This window comes from Sinocyclocheilus rhinocerous, unplaced genomic scaffold (assembly GCF_001515625.1).
Source record: "Sinocyclocheilus rhinocerous isolate Xijiao unplaced genomic scaffold, SAMN03320098_v1.1 scaffold2154, whole genome shotgun sequence".
Taxonomy (NCBI): Eukaryota; Metazoa; Chordata; class Actinopteri; order Cypriniformes; family Cyprinidae; genus Sinocyclocheilus; species Sinocyclocheilus rhinocerous.
The window spans coordinates 94945-119665 of record NW_015635517.1 but is presented as its reverse complement, the minus strand read 5'-3'; the positions used below and the strand labels follow the sequence as shown (position 1 = coordinate 119665).

Genomic DNA, 24721 nt, shown 5'->3' with positions numbered 1-24721 from the left:
AGATGACTTTTTCCTAAAAACAAAATAAAGAAATAAATATATTTTACTGTGATATAGGTCAATTCTGACATTGACAATTTTATTAGTATAATGTTTTACAGTAAAATTGCATGTATTGATTCATTGTAATATTTTAACAGAAATTATTTATTATTTTTATTATTAGATTATTATTTAAGTAAAAATGTTAATTAATAAAGACAGTCAATCACAATTTGATGTTTTACTGTGTTTGTGAGGCCATTTTCAAAAATTTGGCAACAAGAATAGTGAAACGAATATACATAGCTTTACCTGGCTACTAATTATTTATTTATTTATTTGCTTGTTTGTTTGCTTGTTTATTTATTTTTGGCATTTTTGCATTTTTAGAAATTAAAAAAAGAAAGAAACGGCTTGTGAGATTTAGCTAAGACAAGTTTGTACCCAAACTATAACTCAACACACACACACACACACACACACACGCACCAAGTGAAGTACTACACATGAATAGGCAACAGTCTTGATTAGTAGTGATTAGAGTAGCTGCAGTCAGCACTGACTAATGTAATCCTCATTAGTCCTCTCTCTCTAACTACACTATCAGCTATGGTAATACCCCAAAATGAGCTACTAAAGAGTAGAAAGGAAGAAAGGCCAAACACACAGGAATAAATCAGACTGGAACAAACCAATACAAACGCAGGTTCTAGTCAGTTTGCATCAAGCCTGCCAAGTTTGTTTGTGTGTGTGTTTTACCTGAGGATGGGAAATATTGATAGGCTGTAAAGTCATGGGCGGCGAGCGGCCGTGCCCCTGGGAGATATGCGGTCTCTCGCTGCCGCTGTGATGAAGTGTTTACATGAAGGGATCACCCTGAGGGGGCGGTATTCATTAACCAGACTTACAGACTCAGACTATTGACTTCTCGCTCTAGACTGAACTTCTCTCTCACACACACACACTTTTACCTTTAACACACTTTCCACAACTTCTGTTTGAGTAGCTGCTCTTGAACTTGGACTTTTGTTATTGAGCTCTGTTTCCAATTAGAGCTCCACAAAACCTCATTTTATTCATTTACAGACTTTACAGACCAAACCTAAACTATAGCTCTGGGGAGTCTTTAATGCAAGAATGGAAGGAATAAAAAAAGAGAAACAAGACTTTTTACATGTTTTGAGGAAAATATGAGTGGCGCTAGCTGGTAAACTACGCACTGTCAACCTGAAATGGCATTTACAACCCAGTTTACTTCCACAATCTTGTGTATTTAAGAGGATATTCAAAAAACAACAACAAACAAACAAAAAGGACGGGAAATTGTTATCATTTGCAGCATTTAATACTCATGATGTAATGTCAGTAACAGCTGGGGTACAATTACCAGTAAATATTTGATTAACTTAACAAAATATCACAAAATGTATTGGTTACATGTTGCACAAATGTATTTAAGTTACAGGTTACTAAGTCAGTAACATTATTTGTCCATCCATTCATCTAACCCTTCATCCATCTACACATCCATCCACCCATTTATCCACCTATCTACCCATCTGTGCATCTACCCATCCATCTACTCAACTAGGCTATTTATCCATCCATGTGTCCATCTGTCAATCCATCTATCCGTTCATCAATTCATCCATCCATTTATTCATACATCTCTTCATCAATCCATCCATTCATCTATCCATCTGTCCATTTGTCCATCCATCCATCCAGCAATCATTGCCTATGTATCCATCCATCCATCTGTCCGTTCATTCATTCATCCGTTGTTCCATTCATCCATCTGTCCCTCCGTCCATCCATTCATTCATCCATCCATCCATCTACCCATGTATCCATTCATCCTTTTATCCATACTTTCTTCCATCCATTCATGTGTCCGTCTGTCAATCCATCCATCCATCCGTTCATCTATCCATCTGTCCATTTGTCCATCCATCCATTCAGCAATCATTGCCTATGTATCCATCCATCCATCAATCTGTCTGTCTGTCCATCCATCCATTCTTTCATTTATCCATCTGTTTATCCATTCATCCTTCTATCTGTCCGTTCATTCATTCATCCGTTGATCCATTCATCCATCTGTCCCTCCATCCATCCATCTACCCATGTACCCATCCATCCTTTTATCCATCCTTTCTTCCATCCATCCATCCGTCCCTCTGTCCATTCATTTATCCATCCATCTCTTCATCCATACATCCTTTATCCATCCATCCATCCATCCATCAATCAATCAATCATTTACCCACATATCCATCCACCTCTTCATATATCTATCCATCCATCCATAAATACACATGTATCTATCTATCTATTGATGCATTCATCCATCCATCCATTTTATCCTTTTAAACTTTCAGACAAGCCTTTAAGTCAACATTCAAGTTTTTCTCGACAAACTTTCCTTTTCTGTTTAATTAAAAATTTGAATTGGAATTGCTTTCCATTTTAATTCTACATCAAATTAAATTTAAACCATTAAATTAAAAAAGGTATTCCCAGTTCAACTCTGAATGGTGCACAGCCCTGTAAACTTTGTAAGCGACATATGCATTTTTTGCATGTGCATGTTTTTCTTTGCCCATCCCAGAGAAAAACCCAAACACTCAGAACGAGACAAAATATTACACAACTTCCTACAAGAGCAGAGGGGGGAAAACGGGGGGGAAACCACAGGCCTGAACTCTTGAGTCACTTACAGACATGTAGGCAATACATAAAACATTCAACATATCACACTGTAAGAAGAAATCGGTAAAAAAAAAAAAATTATAATAATTCTGCCAGGACATTATCCGTTAAGTTTACAGACCTTTCCTTCAGCCCTAAAACACAACACAATATAATGCATAATGCAAAATATGGTAAAACTCCTGTGGAAAATCAATACAGCAAATTCCTTCATATTAACACAGTACACTGGGCACTGTTTTTACAGACTTTTCTTAGAGAGTGCAGTCTAAACATCTGCAGCTTTCTCCCGCTTTTTCTCGCTCCTCACAGGACACTCATGGTAAGTAAAACCACTCGTAAAAAAGCCACACGCAATACACGGGGGGAAACATACGCCCAGGTTTGTCCTTACTGACTGTCTCGCCTGGCTTTTAGCAACCTTTAGAGCTTCTGCTACACGATTGTGACCTCAGATCATGACACATCTCCTTGACTGTCATTTCTTCTTCGCTAAAGAGTGAGACAGAAGAAAAGAGAACAGAATGAACCATATGGAGAATTTTATGTAGCACATTGTGAGCTGTCTTTCTTTTTCCATGGATGGATAGATGTAAATACAGTTTTTTTTATTTAAACTGGTTGGAATTTTTCAGAGAAAACACTAATAAACAATCTTTGGGTAGAAAGTGCGTCAATTATACAGTTAATCACATATAAATGCATGCATTCAGAGCATATGACACTTCCACCTTTGCAGCAGCTACAGAGATGCTAATCCTGTCCAAATCACTACAAGAAATCACAGTTAATAAGCGTAACGCAAACATCATTTAGAAGACTGATCTCATCCGAATAAGTGCTGATAGATGTCTGATTTGTAGACGACAGACCACACCCAAAGATCAGCTGACAGCTGCAGGAACGTTCTCATTTCTCGCACAGAAAATACACTCTCTCTCTCTTCCTTCATCTCAGAAACAACAGCGAACCGATGACTATGACGTTCCATTCACTCTTTAGAAACTTTATTCAATCTATGAAAGTGTTCCGTTTCATTCGTCCCATGTGAGATTAGATAACTTCCAAACAGTCACATGCTAAACCAAAAGTGGAGGTTTCGAGGCAGACTCTAGCTTTAAAACCAAGTATCTGCAGTCTGCCGTCCCTCCTGTTGCTGATGCGGTGTCTCTGACTGTTTTGGGGTTTGCTGCAGAGAGAGAGAGAGTGAGACAGAGAGAGGGAGGTAGCGTGCACTTCACCATCGACACACTCACTTCCTTCCCCAAACACATGAACACACTCTGCGCACAACTGCCAGAGGGAGGGAGCAGAAAAATATTTAAGGGCCCACTCCACCAGACTGACAAACAACAGGCAGACATCTTGAAACATGTTATCATCTCACAATATTTTTCTGAACCTCTCCCTACATTTAAGAGACTGCAAATGCAAAAGAGATGATGATTTGATTTGATAATGCGGTTTTAGCTTCCCTTGTGTTCTGTGTGTCTCATATTGTCTTATACTTTGGGATTTATTCTTTCTAAAGCACACAAATCCTCGTGCTCTCCGCAGGCTGCACGGGTCAGGATATGAGTGTTTGTTTGCGCGCAGCAGACAGACAGAACACACTGACAGTGCTTTTCAATTCACTCCAATTACATCCCACAGACATGATTCTTTTTGTGTGTCCGTGCACCACACCGTCAGTCAGGATATTTCCACCTCCCAAAGTTCCCTATAGGATAATACAGTAAAGACAGATCATACATTATGGGAAATTAGCCACAGATGCTCTCCTCTGCTAACACAGGGCACATTCTTGTGTTCCATCTGCGCTATTTTTCAATTGTTAGTCCACTTACACATGCAGTAGATGGATGTCTGGTCACGGTTGTTTTTTCAGCATCTTACGACATGAGCGCCGCATTAAGACATAGTGTTGTGCTAAAAACAGTTCAACTAATGACACAGCAGATTGTTAATGGGAGTTAATATGTTAAACAGTTCTAACTCTATAATACCTTTGTGAAAAAGTACACCGTATCATGTTTTTAAAATGAGTACTTTTTACAGAAATAATGCTATTTTAAAGCTGCAGTCTGTAAGTTTTGCCTCTTTGTCGCCATCTCTGTTTGAAACCTGCAATTGCAGTTATTTGCAGAATTATCTTCCTTGCGTGGATTGTGAGCTGTCTTTCTTTTTCCATGGATGGATAGATGTAAATACAGTTTTTTTTATTTAAACTGGTTGGAATTTTTCAGAGAAAACACTAATAAACAATCTTTGGGTAGAAAGTGCGTCAATTATACAGTTAATCACATATAAATGCATGCATTCAGAGCATATGACACTTCCACCTTTGCAGCAGCTACAGAGATGCTAATCCTGTCCAAATCACTACAAGAAATCACAGTTAATAAGCGTAACGCAAACATCATTTAGAAGACTGATCTCATCCGAATAAGTGCTGATAGATGTCTGATTTGTAGACGACAGACCACACCCAAAGATCAGCTGACAGCTGCAGGAACGTTCTCATTTCTCGCACAGAAAATACACTCTCTCTCTCTTCCTTCATCTCAGAAACAACAGCGAACCGATGACTATGACGTTCCATTCACTCTTTAGAAACTTTATTCAATCTATGAAAGTGTTCCGTTTCATTCGTCCCATGTGAGATTAGATAACTTCCAAACAGTCACATGCTAAACCAAAAGTGGAGGTTTCGAGGCAGACTCTAGCTTTAAAACCAAGTATCTGCAGTCTGCCGTCCCTCCTGTTGCTGATGCGGTGTCTCTGACTGTTTTGGGGTTTGCTGCAGAGAGAGAGAGAGTGAGACAGAGAGAGGGAGGTAGCGTGCACTTCACCATCGACACACTCACTTCCTTCCCCAAACACATGAACACACTCTGCGCACAACTGCCAGAGGGAGGGAGCAGAAAAATATTTAAGGGCCCACTCCACCAGACTGACAAACAACAGGCAGACATCTTGAAACATGTTATCATCTCACAATATTTTTCTGAACCTCTCCCTACATTTAAGAGACTGCAAATGCAAAAGAGATGATGATTTGATTTGATAATGCGGTTTTAGCTTCCCTTGTGTTCTGTGTGTCTCATATTGTCTTATACTTTGGGATTTATTCTTTCTAAAGCACACAAATCCTCGTGCTCTCCGCAGGCTGCACGGGTCAGGATATGAGTGTTTGTTTGCGCGCAGCAGACAGACAGAACACACTGACAGTGCTTTTCAATTCACTCCAATTACATCCCACAGACATGATTCTTTTTGTGTGTCCGTGCACCACACCGTCAGTCAGGATATTTCCACCTCCCAAAGTTCCCTATAGGATAATACAGTAAAGACAGATCATACATTATGGGAAATTAGCCACAGATGCTCTCCTCTGCTAACACAGGGCACATTCTTGTGTTCCATCTGCGCTATTTTTCAATTGTTAGTCCACTTACACATGCAGTAGATGGATGTCTGGTCACGGTTGTTTTTTCAGCATCTTACGACATGAGCGCCGCATTAAGACATAGTGTTGTGCTAAAAACAGTTCAACTAATGACACAGCAGATTGTTAATGGGAGTTAATATGTTAAACAGTTCTAACTCTATAATACCTTTGTGAAAAAGTACACCGTATCATGTTTTTAAAATGAGTACTTTTTACAGAAATAATGCTATTTTAAAGCTGCAGTCTGTAAGTTTTGCCTCTTTTTCGCCATCTCTTTTTAAAACCTGCAATTGCAGTTATTTGCAGAATTATCTTCCTTGCGTGGGTTGTGATCCGGCACGGCTCCAGCGCGGATGAATCTAATGTTTTGAGGTGAATGTGTGGCAGTCAGTCACCGCACCGGAGTGGATATTCACTGTACTTCGGAATCACAGAGTCTAGCCTACGTCTTGGAATATATATTTCCAAAAATAATGTATATTTTCACCGGATATTGCCTGAATCTGTAAGTGATATCATCTGAACGAGTAAGTAACAAGTCTGCAACTTCTGTTCTGACCAACTGAGGAAAAAAGCATTACAATAAATCGCGCTACCAATGGTGATTAAATCTAACGATCACTTAGCTCATATCACATCAAACCGTGCAAATTATTATTACTGTTATACTTTGTTCTCAAATTGTTAAAGTGCCCCTATTATGGATTTTTGTGTTTATGTTTTATGTTTTTTATGTTTATATGTTTACAGACGTGACGTAGTGACGCAGCGGCATGCTCGAATTTCCCGCAAATTCCTAGCAGTACCACTCAAATTAGAAAACATTATTATAAGCTAACCGTTGTGAATCGGGCTAAAGTAAGGAGATAGTTTTGAACACTGGCTGGTTATGTACTTGCTCAAAAATTGATTTCTGATCATTTTTAACCAAAAAAAGTTACAGACTGCAGCTTAAAAATAATATACTTGAGTGAAAACTGCATGTAACGTTTTTAGACACTTTATTGCAATTATACGAAAATATATTACAGTTTAAATTTATACCGAATGGAATTAGCTGAATTTCAGAGTGTTTTTGACCCACTTAAGTAGGACTTACATACATCTTTATATGCAATTTCATAATTACTTCTATTGATTTTTGAAATAAGGTTAAATTGTACTGCCGATTGTACTAAATATTAAATATACCTCAATGTAATTTCTATTAAAACTTAATGTATGTCTTTATTCAAATATATTTTCAATTGTACATTTGTAAAACCAAGTTGCAATTTAAAATATATTTACTTGAAATGTAATATTAAAAACACAATACAGTTCAAATTAATAAAGTACTTTACATGCGCTTTAGTATTTTAGTCAGCAAATCAAAATAAATACATCTTCAAATAAAGCACAACGAAAGATTATTAAAACATGATTTAAAATGTAAAACTTTTTAAAGTAAAATTGTAATTTGGCATTATTATGAAGTGCACTTTTTTAAAAGTCTACTTAAGTGTGTTACATAGTGATGAAAGTGTCTTTAAGAATCTTTAAGCTGTCTTTTATTTCATTAATATTATTATCTGCAAGTACAGTTTTTTAAAAATATATAGTTTTGAAGTACACTACAAGTGCACATTCAGTTCAATTAACAGACTTCTTTTTCACAATGGTATGACTGAATGATTTGCATTGTAATCCATTGTAAAATTGCTGATAAACACACATTGCTTGGCAACTATTTAGTAAATGGCCTAAAGATAACCATGTGAACAATTAAATATTCTAGAAACTCTATAAATCTTAACAGATCCTTCATTAATTGCTATTAAACAGAAATCAGGTATGATAATAAATGTAAGAAAAAGTGATGAGGACGATGAAGATCTCGATGAAGCGGTTTATTGCAGCATAGCAGTGACAAAGTACATGTTGTATAAATGTGTTCAGAAGTGAAGCCAGAGGCGAGATCAGACTGTCTCCAGACACCAGCTGCATCCTATCCATTTGCTTTGACTACATGTTGAACTACAGGCATATACATTCTTCTTATGGGAATGTACATATTTTTGAGTGTGCTAACTATGCCAGTGCATATTATAAGTTATACAATTGTGACATTAGTTAACACTAACTTTGCCAGCCTCAAAGTTGTGATGTAATGGAAGAAGCAACCGATCTTTTCTTCTATAATAATATTAAAACTATTATTTCATATGTTTGTGGAATAATTAAAGGGTACGTAAAGTGATAATATGTTATATGTGCAGCAATATTTCTTACATGCTCACAGCAGCATGTTGTGGATGTATTTGGCAGCAGCAAGTCTCGGTACTTGCTCCACAGCAGCAGCAGCAGCGTAGCAGATCTATTCCACCAAGACATGAGGGTGAGAAAATAATGAAACCATGTTTAACAATGACGTTGTTTAACAACCATTTTTATATCGTCTGTTTCCACCTTGTGGCTCTTCAGTGAACCCAAAACCCATGTGATATTGAGAGTCACCACCTCCTCCTGTCTGTCTGATGAGCGTATGATAACAAACTTTTATTTTCTCCACTCACAGTGTGTGTGTGTGTGTGTGTGTGTGTGTTGTGGGGGTGGGGTAGCGTGAAGACCCCTCTCGTACAGGGCCCCCTGACTCACCCAGACACCAAGCGTCTAGACCATATTAATGACCTATCTGTCTGAGAGAAAGCTACGCTACCGCCGTGGCCATTAGAATTGAAATCATTTTTGCTTCCCATCTCTCGTTTTGCCTCCTCTGCGTCTCTCTCACTCGCTGTCTCTTTCTCGACATGAAAATCAGCACTCCTCAGCCTCTGAAAATTCAATCACGGCGCACACAGGTGTCTCTAAAATAGCAGCCAGCCGCAGACGCTTTCATTAACATGCGGCCCAGACTGCTAAATATTTTAAGTGCAGCAGTTGGACTTGTTCCATCGGTAAAGAGTGGCCCTTGTTCAGCAGACAGCAGGGAAAAAATAGAAAAAAGCATGTTAAATAAAGTACCCAAAACAGAGCAATCCTAACGTGGGGAGTGTTCATGAAGAGATGGCTGCTGGGGAAGGAGAAAGAGGGAGGAAATGGACACGGCCAATAAAAGCTGAGCTGTAAAAAAAAATAAATGTTGGTAGAAAACTTTGTAAAACAAATGAAAGAACCACTTTAATTGTCCTAGTTCATATGAAATGAAACAAGATCATTAAAGGAACAGTTCACCCAAAAATAAAAATTTGCTGTAAATGTACTCGCCTCAGGCCATCCAAGATGTAGATGAGTTTGTTTCTTCCTCGGAACATATTTGGATAAATGTAGCATTACATCCCTTGCTCAGCAATGGATCCTCTGCAGTGAATGGGTGCCGTCAGAATGAGAGTCCAAACAGCTGTTAAAAACATCACAATAATCCACAAATAATCCACACCACTCCAGTCCATCAGTTAATGTGAAAAGATGCATGTTTGTAAGAAACAAATCCATCCTTAAGGTATTTTAACTTCAAAACTAAGATATGAGTATATAATCCATATTGTTTTCTCCAGGGAAAAAGTCATCTCATCTGAATCAGGAGAGAAATATGCACAGATCAAGCACTGTTTACGAAAATGAAAACTTTTCACTTTGCGATTTTCACTTTTCATTTCACAAGTCATTAATTGGTGGACTGGATTACTTGTGGATTATTGTGATGTTTTTATCAGCTGTTTGGACTCTCATTCTGACGGCACCCATTCACTGCAGAGGATCCATTGGTGACCAAGCCAGGTAATGCTGAATTTCTCCAAATCTGTTCCCATGAAGAAACAATCTCATCTACATCGTTCTATTAGAGTCGACGACTTTGAGGCGATGCGACTAGGTGAAGCAGAGCTCAGTAGAATATGGAGTGGACAGCACTTTTGAATAAAAACCAACTAATTCCACTCAGTTCTAAAAATGAACCTTGAACACATTTGTTGAAGTTTAAAAGAGTTAACCGTCTGTCTGGATGCTTTCATGTTAACTGGCCTTGTAATATGACTGACATCAAGCAAGAAAGAGTGTGTGTGTGTGTGTGTGTGTGTGTACACAGATAGAAGAGAGAGCTAAAGCACACAAATTCATCTACGAACAGCGTCCACATACAAACACAGATTCACACACCTATGGGCACGCATTCATGCACAGGATGGAAGGGGAAGGTCATACAAACAACTACACAAACCGATTCGGTAAAAGCTCCTGTTCAACAAAGACACAAATGCAGTGTGCTAGCAAAGGATAACGTGACAAAAAGTTCAACCTTCACCAACAACCAGTCTAACACTGATGCCGACAGAGTCAAATATAAAGATGAATTCAACTTTCAAATGGAAAAAAGAAAATGCTAAACACAAAGACAGCTCAGTACAAAGTGATAATCTAAAATGCACAAATTTGATGAAATTGTTAATAACTGCTAATAAAAGAACAGTTTTTAACAAATGTATATTTTAATGATCAAAAGATGATCAATGATCAAAATAATTTTGTATTATTACAAAAGATTTCAAATAAACGCTGTTCAAATTTCTACTTATAAAGAATACTGAAAATTCTGTTTGTATACAAATATTAAGCAGCAAAAACATGTTTTTAACATTGCATATTAGACCATTTTATTCAGCATATTAGACTGATTTCTGAAGGATCGTGTGACACTGAAGACTGGAGTAATGATGCTTAAAATTCAGCTTTGATCATACAAATAAATTAGTTTTTTTTAATATTTAAATATAAAAGTTACTTTAATTGTAATATTATTTCACAATTTCTCATTTCTAATCTACTGTATTTTCTATTAAATAAATGCAGTCTTGAGTGAGCATAAATACTTATTTCAAAAACAAAAAAAACCTATACCAAACCCAAACTTTTCAACAGTAGTGTACATTTTACTGTTATATTCTTAAAATACAAGAATTTCCCGTTTTTAAAACAATGCATCGCAGCAAAGAATGACTAAATGTTGCAGTCTTTGTTAAACTTTCTGCAACATACTGCGCAATCATATTAATCAAATGATATTTGTTGTTAAACATAGTTGAGTTTAAAGATCCTTGCAACCCAAATAATGTTATTTCAGAACTAATTTAATCCCAGAAAAAATGTTTAGTAGACTTGAATGTTGACATGTTTAGAGGAGGGAATGTGTGCGCATTTTAACCTCTGACTTGCTTAGTTTGCGGTTTGGTAACTTTGGTTATTTGAAATGCTCTTCTGCTAGTACTGCAACCTTTAACTTATATTTTAAAACAGTTTGCACACATAGTATACATTACATACTTAAATTTGTACACTACTTGATGGAGAGCCCCGAGCAAACTGTGGATTAATATTTGATTAAACCAGAATAAAACTTGACAGATGAATCGATTATCTAAACAATTGTTATTTGCAGCAATAATGAACACTTTTCTCTCAAATCTGACTGATAAGCCAGTTTCATTATAAAACAGCTAACACACCTCAACTGAAATTCAGTTTTAATGCACCAAGTCAACATATCTGCGATATCATCTACAGTTATGCTAATGAACTGTATTCCTCAGCAGAAGAATCCTTCTCACACTTGTGCTCAGTATGTTTCTAGCATAACTGTGGTAAGATAACTGCACCACACAGCATTTTGTGGCATAATGCTGAACAAAATATCAATAAACCAGGATGGATCAGCAAAGACAACAGCACAGAACACACAGCAAGGAGATTTGGGCGACACCACAAACCTAACTACAGTTTTCAGTAGCGTAACAGCAGTTCAGCTGTTTTCAAAGTAGAGCAGCTTTTCCAGTAACAAGCCATTTTTTCCAACAAGTAAGTGTTATATTGCTGTTTTTATGTCACATTTATAATGCACACCCAGCCTTGCAACCGATTGTGATGTTAATCAAACACTCCAGTAGACTGTCGCTCTCCAGTTGCATGAGTCTGATTCATTCAATATTTGCCCCCTGGAATTGTTAACCAGGGGCATTTTTTATAGTTACCTTATTATTTGTATGATTGTTGTCTTTAATGTCAAACACTTAAATTTAACCATTTGCGCCAATCAATCAGAATACTTTAAAATGTTACCAATGACAACAGACTTTGTAAAATTACATATCCATTTAATAAAACAGGAACTCATAGGACTGCAATATAATGACAAAAAGCATTTTTGTCAATTGTTGCTCTTGATATTGTAATAATGATTATTAATGTCGATTAATAGAATACATATATACCGTTTTTGTGTTTGATGAAGCAGCACATTATATTCTGACAACACAAACATGTCGGTGGTCCATGACATTAACATAGTCTAGCGCAAGTTTGCAAAAACTCTCGTAATATTCACTGAAGTGATTATTGATCAAGTGATTAGCGTGATTAGCGAAACATGGAAGCCCAATCCCACCACAAAATAAAAATTAAAACAAGGTAATTGTGACTTTTTATCTCAAAATTCTGACTTTTCTGCAAGATATAAACTCACAATTCAGATTTTTTTTTCACAATTGTGAATTTATATCTCACAATTCTGACTTTTTTCTCACTATTCTGACTTCTTTTCTCAGAATTGTGAGATATGAACTTGCAATTGCAAGTTATAAAGTCCAATTATGAGAGAAAAAGTTTTCTTACAATTGCATGTTTAATTTTTAATTTCTGAATTGTGAGCTTAAATATTGCAATTCTGATTTTTTTTTTTTAAACAATTCCAAGTTTATATCTCACAAAATGAGAAAAGTTTATATTATGCAATTCTGAGAAAACAAAAAGTCAGAATTGTGAGAAAAAAAAGGCGCAAATATATATATATATATTTTTATTCAGTGGCAGAAACGGGCTTCCATAATCAGGGGTTAAAACAAAAAAATAAATAAATAAATAAAAAATCCTGAGCCTGAACTTTTTTCGGTGCAAACACATGTAACATTTAGGATGCTTTTGATATCAAGTTTTGCTGGTTAGCTTTGTCCTTGACATGTCCAAGATTACCTACAATCTAAAACATGAAATTTCTTAAATTGTTTTGTTCAAAAGAAATGAATATAAAATAGGAAATATACAAAGACAGTTTACTACAGAAAACTACAGTTCAGTTCAATTAACAACAACAAAAACATTAAAATGGTCCAAGATCTGGTAACTTAAACAGGGTTCGTACAGATACTATAACTTAAGGGATATTATCTATTCATAAAAAGCATGTACCGCTGCAAACAGCAACGAAATGTTGATATTTCATCTTATGCCACGTTTAAATCCATTTAATTTTAATATTTGGCCACATGCAAAGTCGGAAAGTTTTATTTTGAAATCCCGATGTACAATAAATCTCATCAGCTGCGACTCTGCAATTGGATACTATTATGCGCGTCTCGTGTTTATAAGAGCAAAAACTTCTGATTGGCTAGTAATGTTAGTTTGGCTGAGAGTGAAAGCTGTGTTCCTCTCATACCATTGGTAGGCGAACTCATGAACTCGAACGTGATATCAACAAGTGTTTTTAAATGTAGGATATTTTTTTCCCCGCAGCCAAACGCCGCACGCCGGAGATCCGGCACGGTGCTGGAGAACTTTAAGACCTGCATAGTGAAATAAAGCTCTTAATTAAATAGTATGTGCACTTTGTTGTTTATAATGAGAGAATTCGCAAGCGCACAGAATTCTGCAAAAACAATGTGTAAAAGCAATCAGATGCAATGTATGCAGATTTAAATGTATTTCCACAAATTGACCGTTTTCACATTTCATTTTAATTGCGACAGCCATAATAGATTTAGTTTAATTATTAGCCCATTTATCTCGAATTTGTGGGGCATTTTTGGTCATTTTAGTGACATTTTTACCACAGGCCCCTGATAATTTCCGACCCTGGTTTGGACTTAATATACTGGTTCAAAGAAAGAAACCTTGATTCACCAAATCTTTTTTGTAGTGAAATAAATATTGAAATACTGCGGTCGCTAGCACTGTTTTCAATTCAGGTGAATAAATTAGGATAGATTTTATTTGTTCCAGTCCTTTATGCCACATAAATACTGTGCACCACATAATCTAATAATTATTGAATTTAAAGACACTAACTGACCTAAATCCCTTCTATGTATGCAGCAACATTTGGTTATATTTTTTCTTAATGGTAGCTTGACTGTAGCCAAGTCGTTTTCTACAGTAGCTTCCCCAACACTGATGCAATATCACCTGTCAGAGATGCAGATGTGACGTTGAGACAGATGTGGGTGGATGGACTTACACTGGATGGTGTCTGGAGGTGGAGGTACAGCAGCAGGACAGTGTTCCTCATCACTGTTGTCTCCACATTCATTCAGATGATTGCAAATCAGCGAGAGAAGTTTCAGACATCTGCCATTGGTGCAGTGGAACTTGCACTCTGCAGAAAGACAAAGAGAGAAATGCGTCTTCAAGGGTGGATGGTTAGGATTGTTATGACACAATGCGGCACTATTATACAACTGAAGGCATCACATACCAGACAGACTGAATAATTAAGCATAAGCAGGTTGATGCAATGCACCACATGCAGGAAAATAACAATTACAACTTGGCTTTGGGTGGAGTGCTGAGATGAACAGATATTTCAAAACTTTATAGAGCATGTGAAACATTTCTACCCAGTTACTCTAAGACTAGTCTAAACCTCAGCTCAGACGGTACGCCCATGGACCGTTCACGGGCCGTCTGATGGATAATGCACACAGAAATGGCAACAGCTGGCTAAAACCGCAAGCTCCAATCTGATTGGCTGGCTTCCAAACCATTTATGTTACTCAGAGTGCCCAGGTTTTTAATCACTTCTTCAGCTTGCTGATGTGGTATCATCTATTACAGATTAGTGTTTCCAAAACATCCTGTAAACAAACTGCGGTTGGTTGATTCACATGTCAGTCACACGGTCTCTTCCTGTCTAAGTGGGCGGTTCTTTGGCCAAATAAACAGCAAAGTAGACCAGACTTTATGCTGAAAGTCAGAAGTCTGGCTCTGTAAGATGCGATTCAGAATCATAAACACATTGTTAATGTAAGCACAATGTGTTGGAGAATGTGTGCTAAAATTATTTATGATGACAATTTATTATGAAATATACACTAGTTTATGCTTTTTATTAATATAATCATTTTCAAATATATCTGTAGCAATGTAAATGTTTTAAAACAACAAAAAAATGGCTTGTGCACTATATTACATGCTTTATGTGATGAACAGACAAGTGTTATTTTAGTATTATTTATATAATTATAATATTAAAGTATTTAATTATGTGAATTAGCCTTTATTTTTTATATTTTCAGTTTTAGTAATTGCATATTTCAACTTAAACTCATTTTATGCAAGTGCAAATAATTACTTTTTGATGACAGAAATTAAATTTAAATAAATATTGTAAATAATGTGATTATTAATTGCAAATATTAAACAAACAAAATAGTATTTATGGCTTCTGTGCTATATTACATGCTTTATGTGATGAACCAGCATTATTTTAGTATTATTTATATCATTATATTGTGATAGTATTTATCAATATGAATTAGCCTTTATTTTTTACATTTTCATTTAATTGAACTTTTAGTTTAAATGTCAGTCATTTTGATATATGCCATCACCATTTTAAGTATTTTTATATATATATATATTTCCATTTATCTTTTTATTTAATTTTTAGTTTTAGTATTTCTAATACTTCTACATAAAATCACTTTATTTCAGTTAGCTGGAAAGACAACCTTTCTAATTTTCATTTTTTTCCTAACATTATTTTCCTTATTTCAGCTTTCAGTTAATAAAAATGGTTTTTAAAGGGGTCATATGACGTTGCTAAAAAGAACATTATTATGTGTATTTGGTGTAATGAAATGTGTTTATGCGGTTTAAGGTTCAAAAAACACATTCTTTTCCACATACTGTACATTATTGTTTCTCCTCTATGCCCCGCCTTTCTGAAACGCGGTCTGAAAAAGCGAGGTGTGCTCTGATTGGCCAGCTATCCAGTGCGTTGTGATTGGCCGAATACCTCAAGTGTGTGACGGAAATGTTACGCCCCTTTACCATACTGTGATGCCTCGTCCCGGCCGGAGCGATGAGACAAAAACATTAAAACCCATTATAAACGAGGCATTTGTTGCATCCAGTGGGGACATAATTACTGATTATAATGACTTATACTGTCTTTTTACGCGTTGCGTTGCATCGTGCCGCGTAAACATAAAACCATGTCTGCATTTGTGATCGGAGAAATGACAAACAACAAGCGCTACTCTACACTGCTCAAAACTCGCGTTTGAATCATCAGTGACAAATCCTTTATATATAAAAAACTTACTTACAGTTCTGAGCCGTTTTAGGTAGGCGTGGCTGACTCTTAACTTTTATAAAGAATATCTCTTTGGATTTGAGACTTTAGTCTTTGCAACTTTACAGATCTTCTTTATGCACCAAGAGCTTGTAACACTTCAAAGAGAAAGGAAACATTGGAATCGCATCATATGACCCCTTTAATAGTTTTAGCTTTAGTTAATAATAACAATGGAACAGGCTCAAGTTTAAGTCATTATTAGCTGTAAATCATGGTACTTTTATGTTGTTGTTTTTTTATATTCTTTTTGAAAGCCTAAGAATGTGCGTCAATGTTGTATGGAAAAGAGCAGCTCAAATATTCTGCAAAACATCTCCTTTTGTGAAATCACATGAGTTTGGAACAACATGAGGGTGAGTAAAAGATGACAGTTTACATTTTTAGTGAACCGTTTCTTTAAGGAATACATCAACACCACTGAAAAGATCAAATGTAAGATTAAATAAAGACAAAAATGTCCTTTCATTGTAAAAGCCTTCTTAATTTCTCCCTTCGATTTAATAACAAAAGAGCTTTGCTAGTCAGGTGCACTTAAAAGATCCCGAGGAAGGGAACATACGAGGCAGCTGTTCGGCAGGCTGCTGTGAATAAAAGAGGTCAGGGATGTTGTGATGGAGTTTTATGAGTCTCTAATCTACCCAGACTCACGATGCGTGACCTGACGCCGCACCCGATGGCATAACATCTACCATAAAACATTGACTTCAGAGCCATTACAGTGCACAGGATTTCTGCGAGCTTGTATCAGGCAGTTCTCCGGCCGCTGTCTCGTCTGTGGCGTTAATCGCAGATTTGATCACCAGCAGGGGAAATGAGACACCATGTTTGAGACGTCAGTCTCTACACAACGTCCAAACAAACTCAAACACACTTGTGCATCTGCTTGAGGACAGACAACTATCGATCTGTCCCGAGCAGACAGCTAGGTGTGTCACTCAATTTCAGGATGATATAGAAGAGCAAAATCTGAGCCATGCAGACATTGCTGATTTTTACAATTTCTGAACAAACTGTGTTCAGAAAACTCACTGCCGTGATGCTAGGGTGCTTGGGTTCATGACTTTCAAATCTTTGAAAGAGATTTTTTGAGGCACTTGAAGCACACTAAATATACATTAACAGAACTGTATTCTCACAGAATTTCTGAATATTCTTTAATTGTGTGAAAGAAGTTGGCCTCACCATTGTTTTTTCTTTCGAGTCCAATATTGTGCCATTTCAGATTTATCCGCACCAAAAATGAAAATAAAAACAACTTGTGGTTGGTTGCTTTACATTTTGGTCAGACAGTCTCTTTCTGTCTAAGTGGGCAGACTTTATGCTGCCACTCAGATGTTTCAATGTAAATATATCAGATTTTTCCCCCATTTCTTCACCTACCAGGCTAAAAACATCAAGTCAATTTATTTGTATAGTGCTTTTCACAATACACATTGTTTCAAAGCAGCTTTACAGAAAATCATTATGTTAATGTTTACGGTATCTCGGTATCTTCATGCCTTATTGTTGCATTTCGATTGATATTGGGGAATAATATAGTTTATATTTTGCGATGATACAAGCAATCAAGTAGTTCAGATATAGATAACCCTTCACAAATTTACTGCATGTACATAGTAAAAATTATTTTGTAAGCAAAAAAAGTACATTTTATAAGAAAATATTTCAGTCTTTCAACTTCAAAATTTCATGTTTAATTCAACGTTATTTGACGTTTCTTTGTATTTATTTGTAAAATTTACTATCAATTTCTGAGTGAAAATTGTTTTGAAGTATAATTTCTTTCAGTTTATGCATATGACCTTGGACATAATTATATATACAACTTTATTTAAATAGCTGGGCAATAATATAGTTAAATTTTTCAACAGAATAAAAAAAATCAGGCAGTTGAGTTTTGTTATAGCATATATCGCTTTACGTGAATGTACTGTATGTACATGGATAAATCTGGATAAAATATAGATTTACAATATATATATATATATATACACACACACACACACATATATATATATATATATATACACACACATATATATATATACGGCTGCACAGATTCCTTCAATTACTTTTTTCTGTAAGTTACATCAATGTGAAAAGTACTAAAAAGTGACTGCCTTTATAAGTGAGTCACTGAATCATTCACTCAACCGATTTATTCAAGAAACAAGACAACTGTGTCTTTGTGAGTGAATAATTGAATAACTCACTTAAGCGATTTGATTGAAAAACCACTCAATCATTCAAGGAACAAACAAGGATGGTCTATGAGTAAATCACTGAATCATTCAAATTATTCAATCAAGAACACTACTTAATTCAAGGAACAAAAAAAAAAAGAGTGAATCACTGAATCATTTACTTAAATGTTTCATTTGATCAGTTTTGTTGCGTGCCATTTTAAATGCTTGAGCTTTTTAAAGCTGGGTGGATTCTGATTGGCTGTCAATTCTTTTATCATTCATCAGCTGGAAAAAAAATCGTTCTGAAAGTAATTCCAACGATAACGTTCCTCTGTGTTGTTACAGTTATAGCTATGGTTTTGACTATGCTATTCTATTAAGTTTACAAGGATTTTTAAAACTATATCTATAGTTATTATTCTTGGTGTAAACAGGCCTTCAGACTGTCGTTTAGGTCATTTGTCAGTGTGTCTGATGCAGCAGTGTTATGGCGCTTTACCGTACCGAGCCGTACCATGCAGTGGAAAAGCGCCATTATTGTCCTGCACTCTCTCACGTCTGCTCAGCCAAACTGATGCTCTCTGACCGCTCTCCGTGTCATCGGCCGCTCATCGCACAATCGCCTGCCATTCTCATGACTCATCCGACCCTGATAAGACCTCGAACCACCCTGCGTGTCTGGGTTCTCCTCCCTTGTCCGGCTGTTGAGTCACCTGCCCTGCATGCGCTCCCCTGAAGCAGTCAGACAGGGCCATCTGTGTGCAGCCGGTCGGCCGGTGGAGATCATGGGATGGATGGGTCTGAGAGAAGCCTCAGTGCCTAAATTTAACCCGCACCTGGGATTTGGAGTCCACGGGCAAGTTCAGGCCAAGTGTATCAGCTGTTCATGACTGTGGTTTGCTGTCTTTTTTGTCTTAATTTTCCACTTGACATATTGAAACAGCATTCATAACTCAATTTATTTCCATAATGTGACCATAAAGTCAAACAGGATTTTCAACAAGAAAAATGGTATAAGGAATTAAGATTAAGGAACACTATTCACTATTAACTAGTTGCTCATTAGCATGCATATTACTAGCATATTATCTGTTTATTAGTACTTATAAAGCACATATTAATTCTGCAATCGGTTTCATTCTGCAAAACCATATTCTAGATCTCCAATACCTAAACATCACTCCTGCATCTGCCTATCCAATAAGCAGCAAATTAGGAATTTATTGAGGAAAAAACTCATGGTTAATAGTGAATATGTGTTCCCTAATCTAAAGTGTTACCAGAAAAGTCAATGAATGGCAGGACTTGATTGTATCATGAAAAGTGGGCGTTCCATAAAATAATGGGCTACTCCTATCCTGAAGCACCACCAACGCCCACTTTTGAGACTTTTTGACTTGGATGCAGAGCCTGAAGGTGAAGTTCACCTTCAAGAGCATCTCCAAAATGATAATGCTTCAAATAATTTGCTATTGCTGTTGTAAACTTTACTACATTAATGTTAAGTGGCATTAAATTAACTTACCTTAAAGGGTTAGTTCACCCCAAAATGAAAATTAGCCCATGTTTTACTCCCTCAAGACGAATCCAATCAAAGAAGGTCATATACACCTAGGATGCCTTGAGGGAGTAAAACATGGGCTAATTTTCATTTTTGGGTGAACTAACCCTTTAAGCAATGACTAAGGGTGTGTTCACACTTGGCAGGTTTGGTTTGATTTAAACAAACTCTGGTGCTGCTATCCAAACCTTGGTGCAAACTAAACAAGCAGACCAGGATCCCCCTTTTCAGAATACACTTCCAAATGAACTGTGGTTTGGCTAAAAGATGAATGCAACATAGCCCAAAGCCATTTAAACAAACCAAAAACATGATGTGATGTCACAAGATGCAGTCCTAAAAAGGACAGAATGCTCAAGCATACCTGGTTCTTCTATGTAGGAACTATGTTGCCTAATTACAGTTCAGTATGGAAGTCAGAATCGCCGTCTCCTTCAGCAGATCTATATGTACAATGGAAGAATTCCTGATGCTGTTTTGACTTCTTTATACATTTTATAAGCTCTTCGTGAGTTATCAGCTAGTAAAAATACCTCCATATGTACACACATAAAATGAGTACATTTAGCCCAGCACACAGCATTGTTCTGGATGTTCAGTAAGTTCATGAAATATGCATCATAAAAGCTGTCCAGTCAGGTTGTGACCATATCCTTGTGCCTTTTGTTTTGTATCTTTAGGTTTGGTGTTAAAAATGAGAATGTCAACACTTAAGCGAACAGGTACCAAATGTAGTTTCTTCTTTTGGTCCAGACCAAAAGAACCAAGAACCAAACTACAAGTGTAAACACACCCTAAATAGCTGAATGACTATTAGTTAACCCTTTAACCAATAGCCCGAAAGGCCTGATTAAAGTCAGCATGAAATAGAAATTCTCCATATCAATTTTCTAAATGCATCTTATTGATCTTATTGTGAACAATTCATGCATGAACTTTTTTCAAAATGTAAATGTTTAATCAAAATGTAAATGTCATGGATCTTCCTCTGAAATGTCAAATTTCTCTCTGATGGTGATTTTCTCTGATAGCATTGCAACTTTAATATCAACAGAAAAGTGAAGTCATTCCAGAGCAAGTGGTTACATTTTGATGAAGATAAATGTGCATTATTAAAATAAATTATGTAAGGAATAAATGACTTTGGGCCGTTGAATTCTTACAAAATAATGCACACCCGAGGTGGTGATGCATTACACCTCGGGTGTGCATTATTTTCTAAGAATTCAATGCCCCAAAGTCAATTATTCTGCTTATACTACGGTTACCACATCTCGAGACATTGATCAGATTATATATTTCAAGGCATTTGTCTGGTTACTCCAAAGAGAAAGGAAAACTTGAAATCGCATCATATGACCCCTTTAAAACCCTATTGTGAGTAGAATAAATTTCTTTCGCATCTCATCCAACGTTGCTAATTTTAAAATGTCATTTTAGACCTAGTAACAGAGGCTTAAGCCATTGATAGCAGACTAATGCAGTAAATAACTAAGTTATCAGAGAGAGAGAGAGAGATTACCTCTGTGAGTCTGTGCGTCTCTCAAAAGGGTTCGGCAGCAATGTCTATAGTAGCAGTGAAACTTTAAGTTCATTTTCTTCACGAACAGCACCGTTGTTACCTCGCTTGTGAGAAGTCATGTAGTTTTTAAGTTGTTAAACTATGTTACTGATAAAATCGCCAGAGTAGCGCTAACAACATTAGCGCGTATGTTAGCGTGTGTGCAAACTGTAGAGCTAGAGCGGGAGAGATAGAGTATGTGCTTTCCGTACATAATAAAACGTAATTTTGTGGCAAAAACATGGAAATTATCTGTCGTTTACTATATTTATTTGTTTGGCCAGTGTCATTGTGGGTTTTGGTTCTTTTGCTGTTTTAGGCTGTAAGGACCTTTGAAATAACTCAAGTCATTTGGCGAAGTGATATGGTCATGTAATGCGGTCAAGAGCTGCCTGGAACTACATTCGCCGGTCGTTTCCCTGAAAATAATTGCACACCTTAGAACGTTCGTCAGCCAATCAGATTCAAGCATTCAACGGCCCCGTAGTATAATCTTTTTTAATGAGGTCACAATTCAGTTTGAGGAACAATTAACTGACTGTTAACTACAACTTCTGCCTCAATAAACTCCTTATTTGCTGCTTGTTAATAGTTAGTATAGTTGTTAAGTTTAGGTATGGGGCAGGATTAAAGGATTTAAAATATGGTCATGCAGAATAAGGCATTAATATGTGTTTAATTAGTACTAATAAACAGCCAATATGCTACTGATATGCATGCTAATAATCAACTAGTTAATAGTGAGAATCGGTCGCTAAGCTAAAGTGTTAGCTTTAATGACTATTATTTACATATTTATTAATAACGTCCATTTTAATTACGTTTAAGTATGTCTCGTCACTGTTAGCATCACCAAATGGAAAATAATGACTGTTTACAAACAGGTTTCTGCAAAAGGCTGGACAAACAGCTAGTCCCGCCCTCAAATCCCATCATTGGTTGAGACAAAGTTGCTACGTAAAGCTAGGTAAGATCCTTAAACACACAGAGCAATGTTTTGATTGCACCACAGAGCCGCAGTGTTTGCAAATCAACCTACAAATGGCTTACCGATAGTTGCCTGTGCATGTTAAGCTGGCACAGGAGAAAGTCGCAAGAAAGCACGCACACCACTTTCAAAAACTGCATACCAATTTATTAGCCAGAATCAGTGTGTATTTCGCTTCTTAAAATGGATTGATACTTTTCCGTCTGGTTTTGGATAACACGTCTTGATGTATTACACAAGTCTTGTGTACTTCTCCGCTGGATTTCTCCTCCAAGGCTGGAAAAAGAGTTTTGTTCTTAATACCTTTAATCTTATTTGGACCTCGTCTCCCACACGCTATATCTTTTGTCACTTTCAACACTCCCCTCCCTGTCTTTCTCCCTCAGTCTGTGTCTGTCGCCGCCTCCAGGTCTTGGCACCTTTATTAAGAAAAGAAAATAAGAGCGAGGAAGCCTGCGAAATTTTCTGCACCAAATTTCCCAGCACACTGAGGGGGACCGGTGCATGTCATGGTGAGAAGCGAATGACCTCCGCCGGCTGAGCTCGGATAATTAAGTGTTCATGCATAGTAGAACCGAGTCAAAAAGTGCGAGACGGAGCAGCCGTCGCAATATGTTCTCACTTTATTAACATTTCTAGATAAAAAAGGGAAAACCGACAAGGGCTAGACGCTGTACTACATATAGCTGGTGTGATGGTCTTTTTTTAAAGTTGAAAATTATTAAGCTAATTCTGAAACGCCTGTAACTTAAAGTGCCAGATTTAAAAGAAACATATTAGACTGGAGCTTTTAAACAGGTCGGTCCACCGCCACGGCTCAAAACCTAAAACAAGCACAGCTAACCAGTTTAACCTTGCGGGTATCGATTGTTTTTGCTCTCCCCCATCCCGCTTGTTTAGTACCGCCATATGCCCCGGCATTCAGCCCACTTTAAACTCCCCCAACCTATCCGAACCTCCCCTACGCAAACCTGTGTGCTGTGGGCTCACAAAATGACGGGAATCGATTTGGAAGCTGTCCACACTCAAAACGCCTCTGCCATGAAACACCAACACAATTCCTACTCCATGAAGACTACAGTGTGTGTGTGTGTGTGTGTGTGTGTGTGTGTGTGTGTGTGAAGTGTGTGAGCAAGCACATGCATCAAAACGGAGTAGCTTCACTCTCTGTTGCTAGGCAAAATCATGAGCAAATTAAATCAAATCATATCAACGCAAAAACAGTGTCAGCATACATCTCTTTGATTGGGAGCTTAAATTGATATTAAATGAAAAGCGACTTCACTGATCATGCTACAAACATATATCTAACAAATTACATGATATTTGGATTGTTATTTATAGTATTTGTCTAATTACATTGACTAGGCTTTAGGATTGTCTCTCTGAAACGTTTTAAAGCAATAAACCAAAGTCATTTTGTATTTTAGTTCAACTTAAGTTCAACAGTTCACAGAAAATGAGTACTGTCATTATTTACTCACCCTCATGTCATTCAAACCTGACTTTCCTTCTTGCATGGAACACAAAAGAAGATATTTTGAATAATGTTCAAGCTGCTCTTTTCCATGCAACACAATTTAATTGATCAATTGAGAAAAAAATCCACAAAACTGCCATAAAAGTAACCATCTATTCAAAATCTTCTGAATTTTCACAATTATATTTGAAGAGTTCATTAGCAAAAACCGATAAGTCCATTTTTATTTTATTTTTTCAGAAATCACGTTTTTTTTTATTGCGCATTCCAAGTAATATCAATCAAACTGCAGTTGGGTTGTTTTGATTAAGTAATAATAACTTAAACAAATACAGGTAATTTACAAAATTAAAGTTAATTGAAAGTATTTTTTTTTTACATATTAAAAGTTTGTTTTATAGCAAAAGCAGATAACTCCA

General features: G+C 36.6%; 1 protein-coding gene across 2 annotated transcripts in view; it reads right to left on the bottom strand.

The window, feature by feature from the left end:
• Positions 1-24721, bottom strand: part of LOC107746928 (low-density lipoprotein receptor class A domain-containing protein 4-like) — a 92504-nt gene that overhangs the window by 24689 nt on the left and 43094 nt on the right. For both annotated transcript variants that reach the window (XM_016561279.1, XM_016561280.1), the window contains one exon: positions 14406-14543. In XM_016561279.1, the coding sequence (XP_016416765.1) occupies positions 14406-14543 (138 nt within the window). The remainder of the gene's footprint in view (positions 1-14405; positions 14544-24721) is intronic.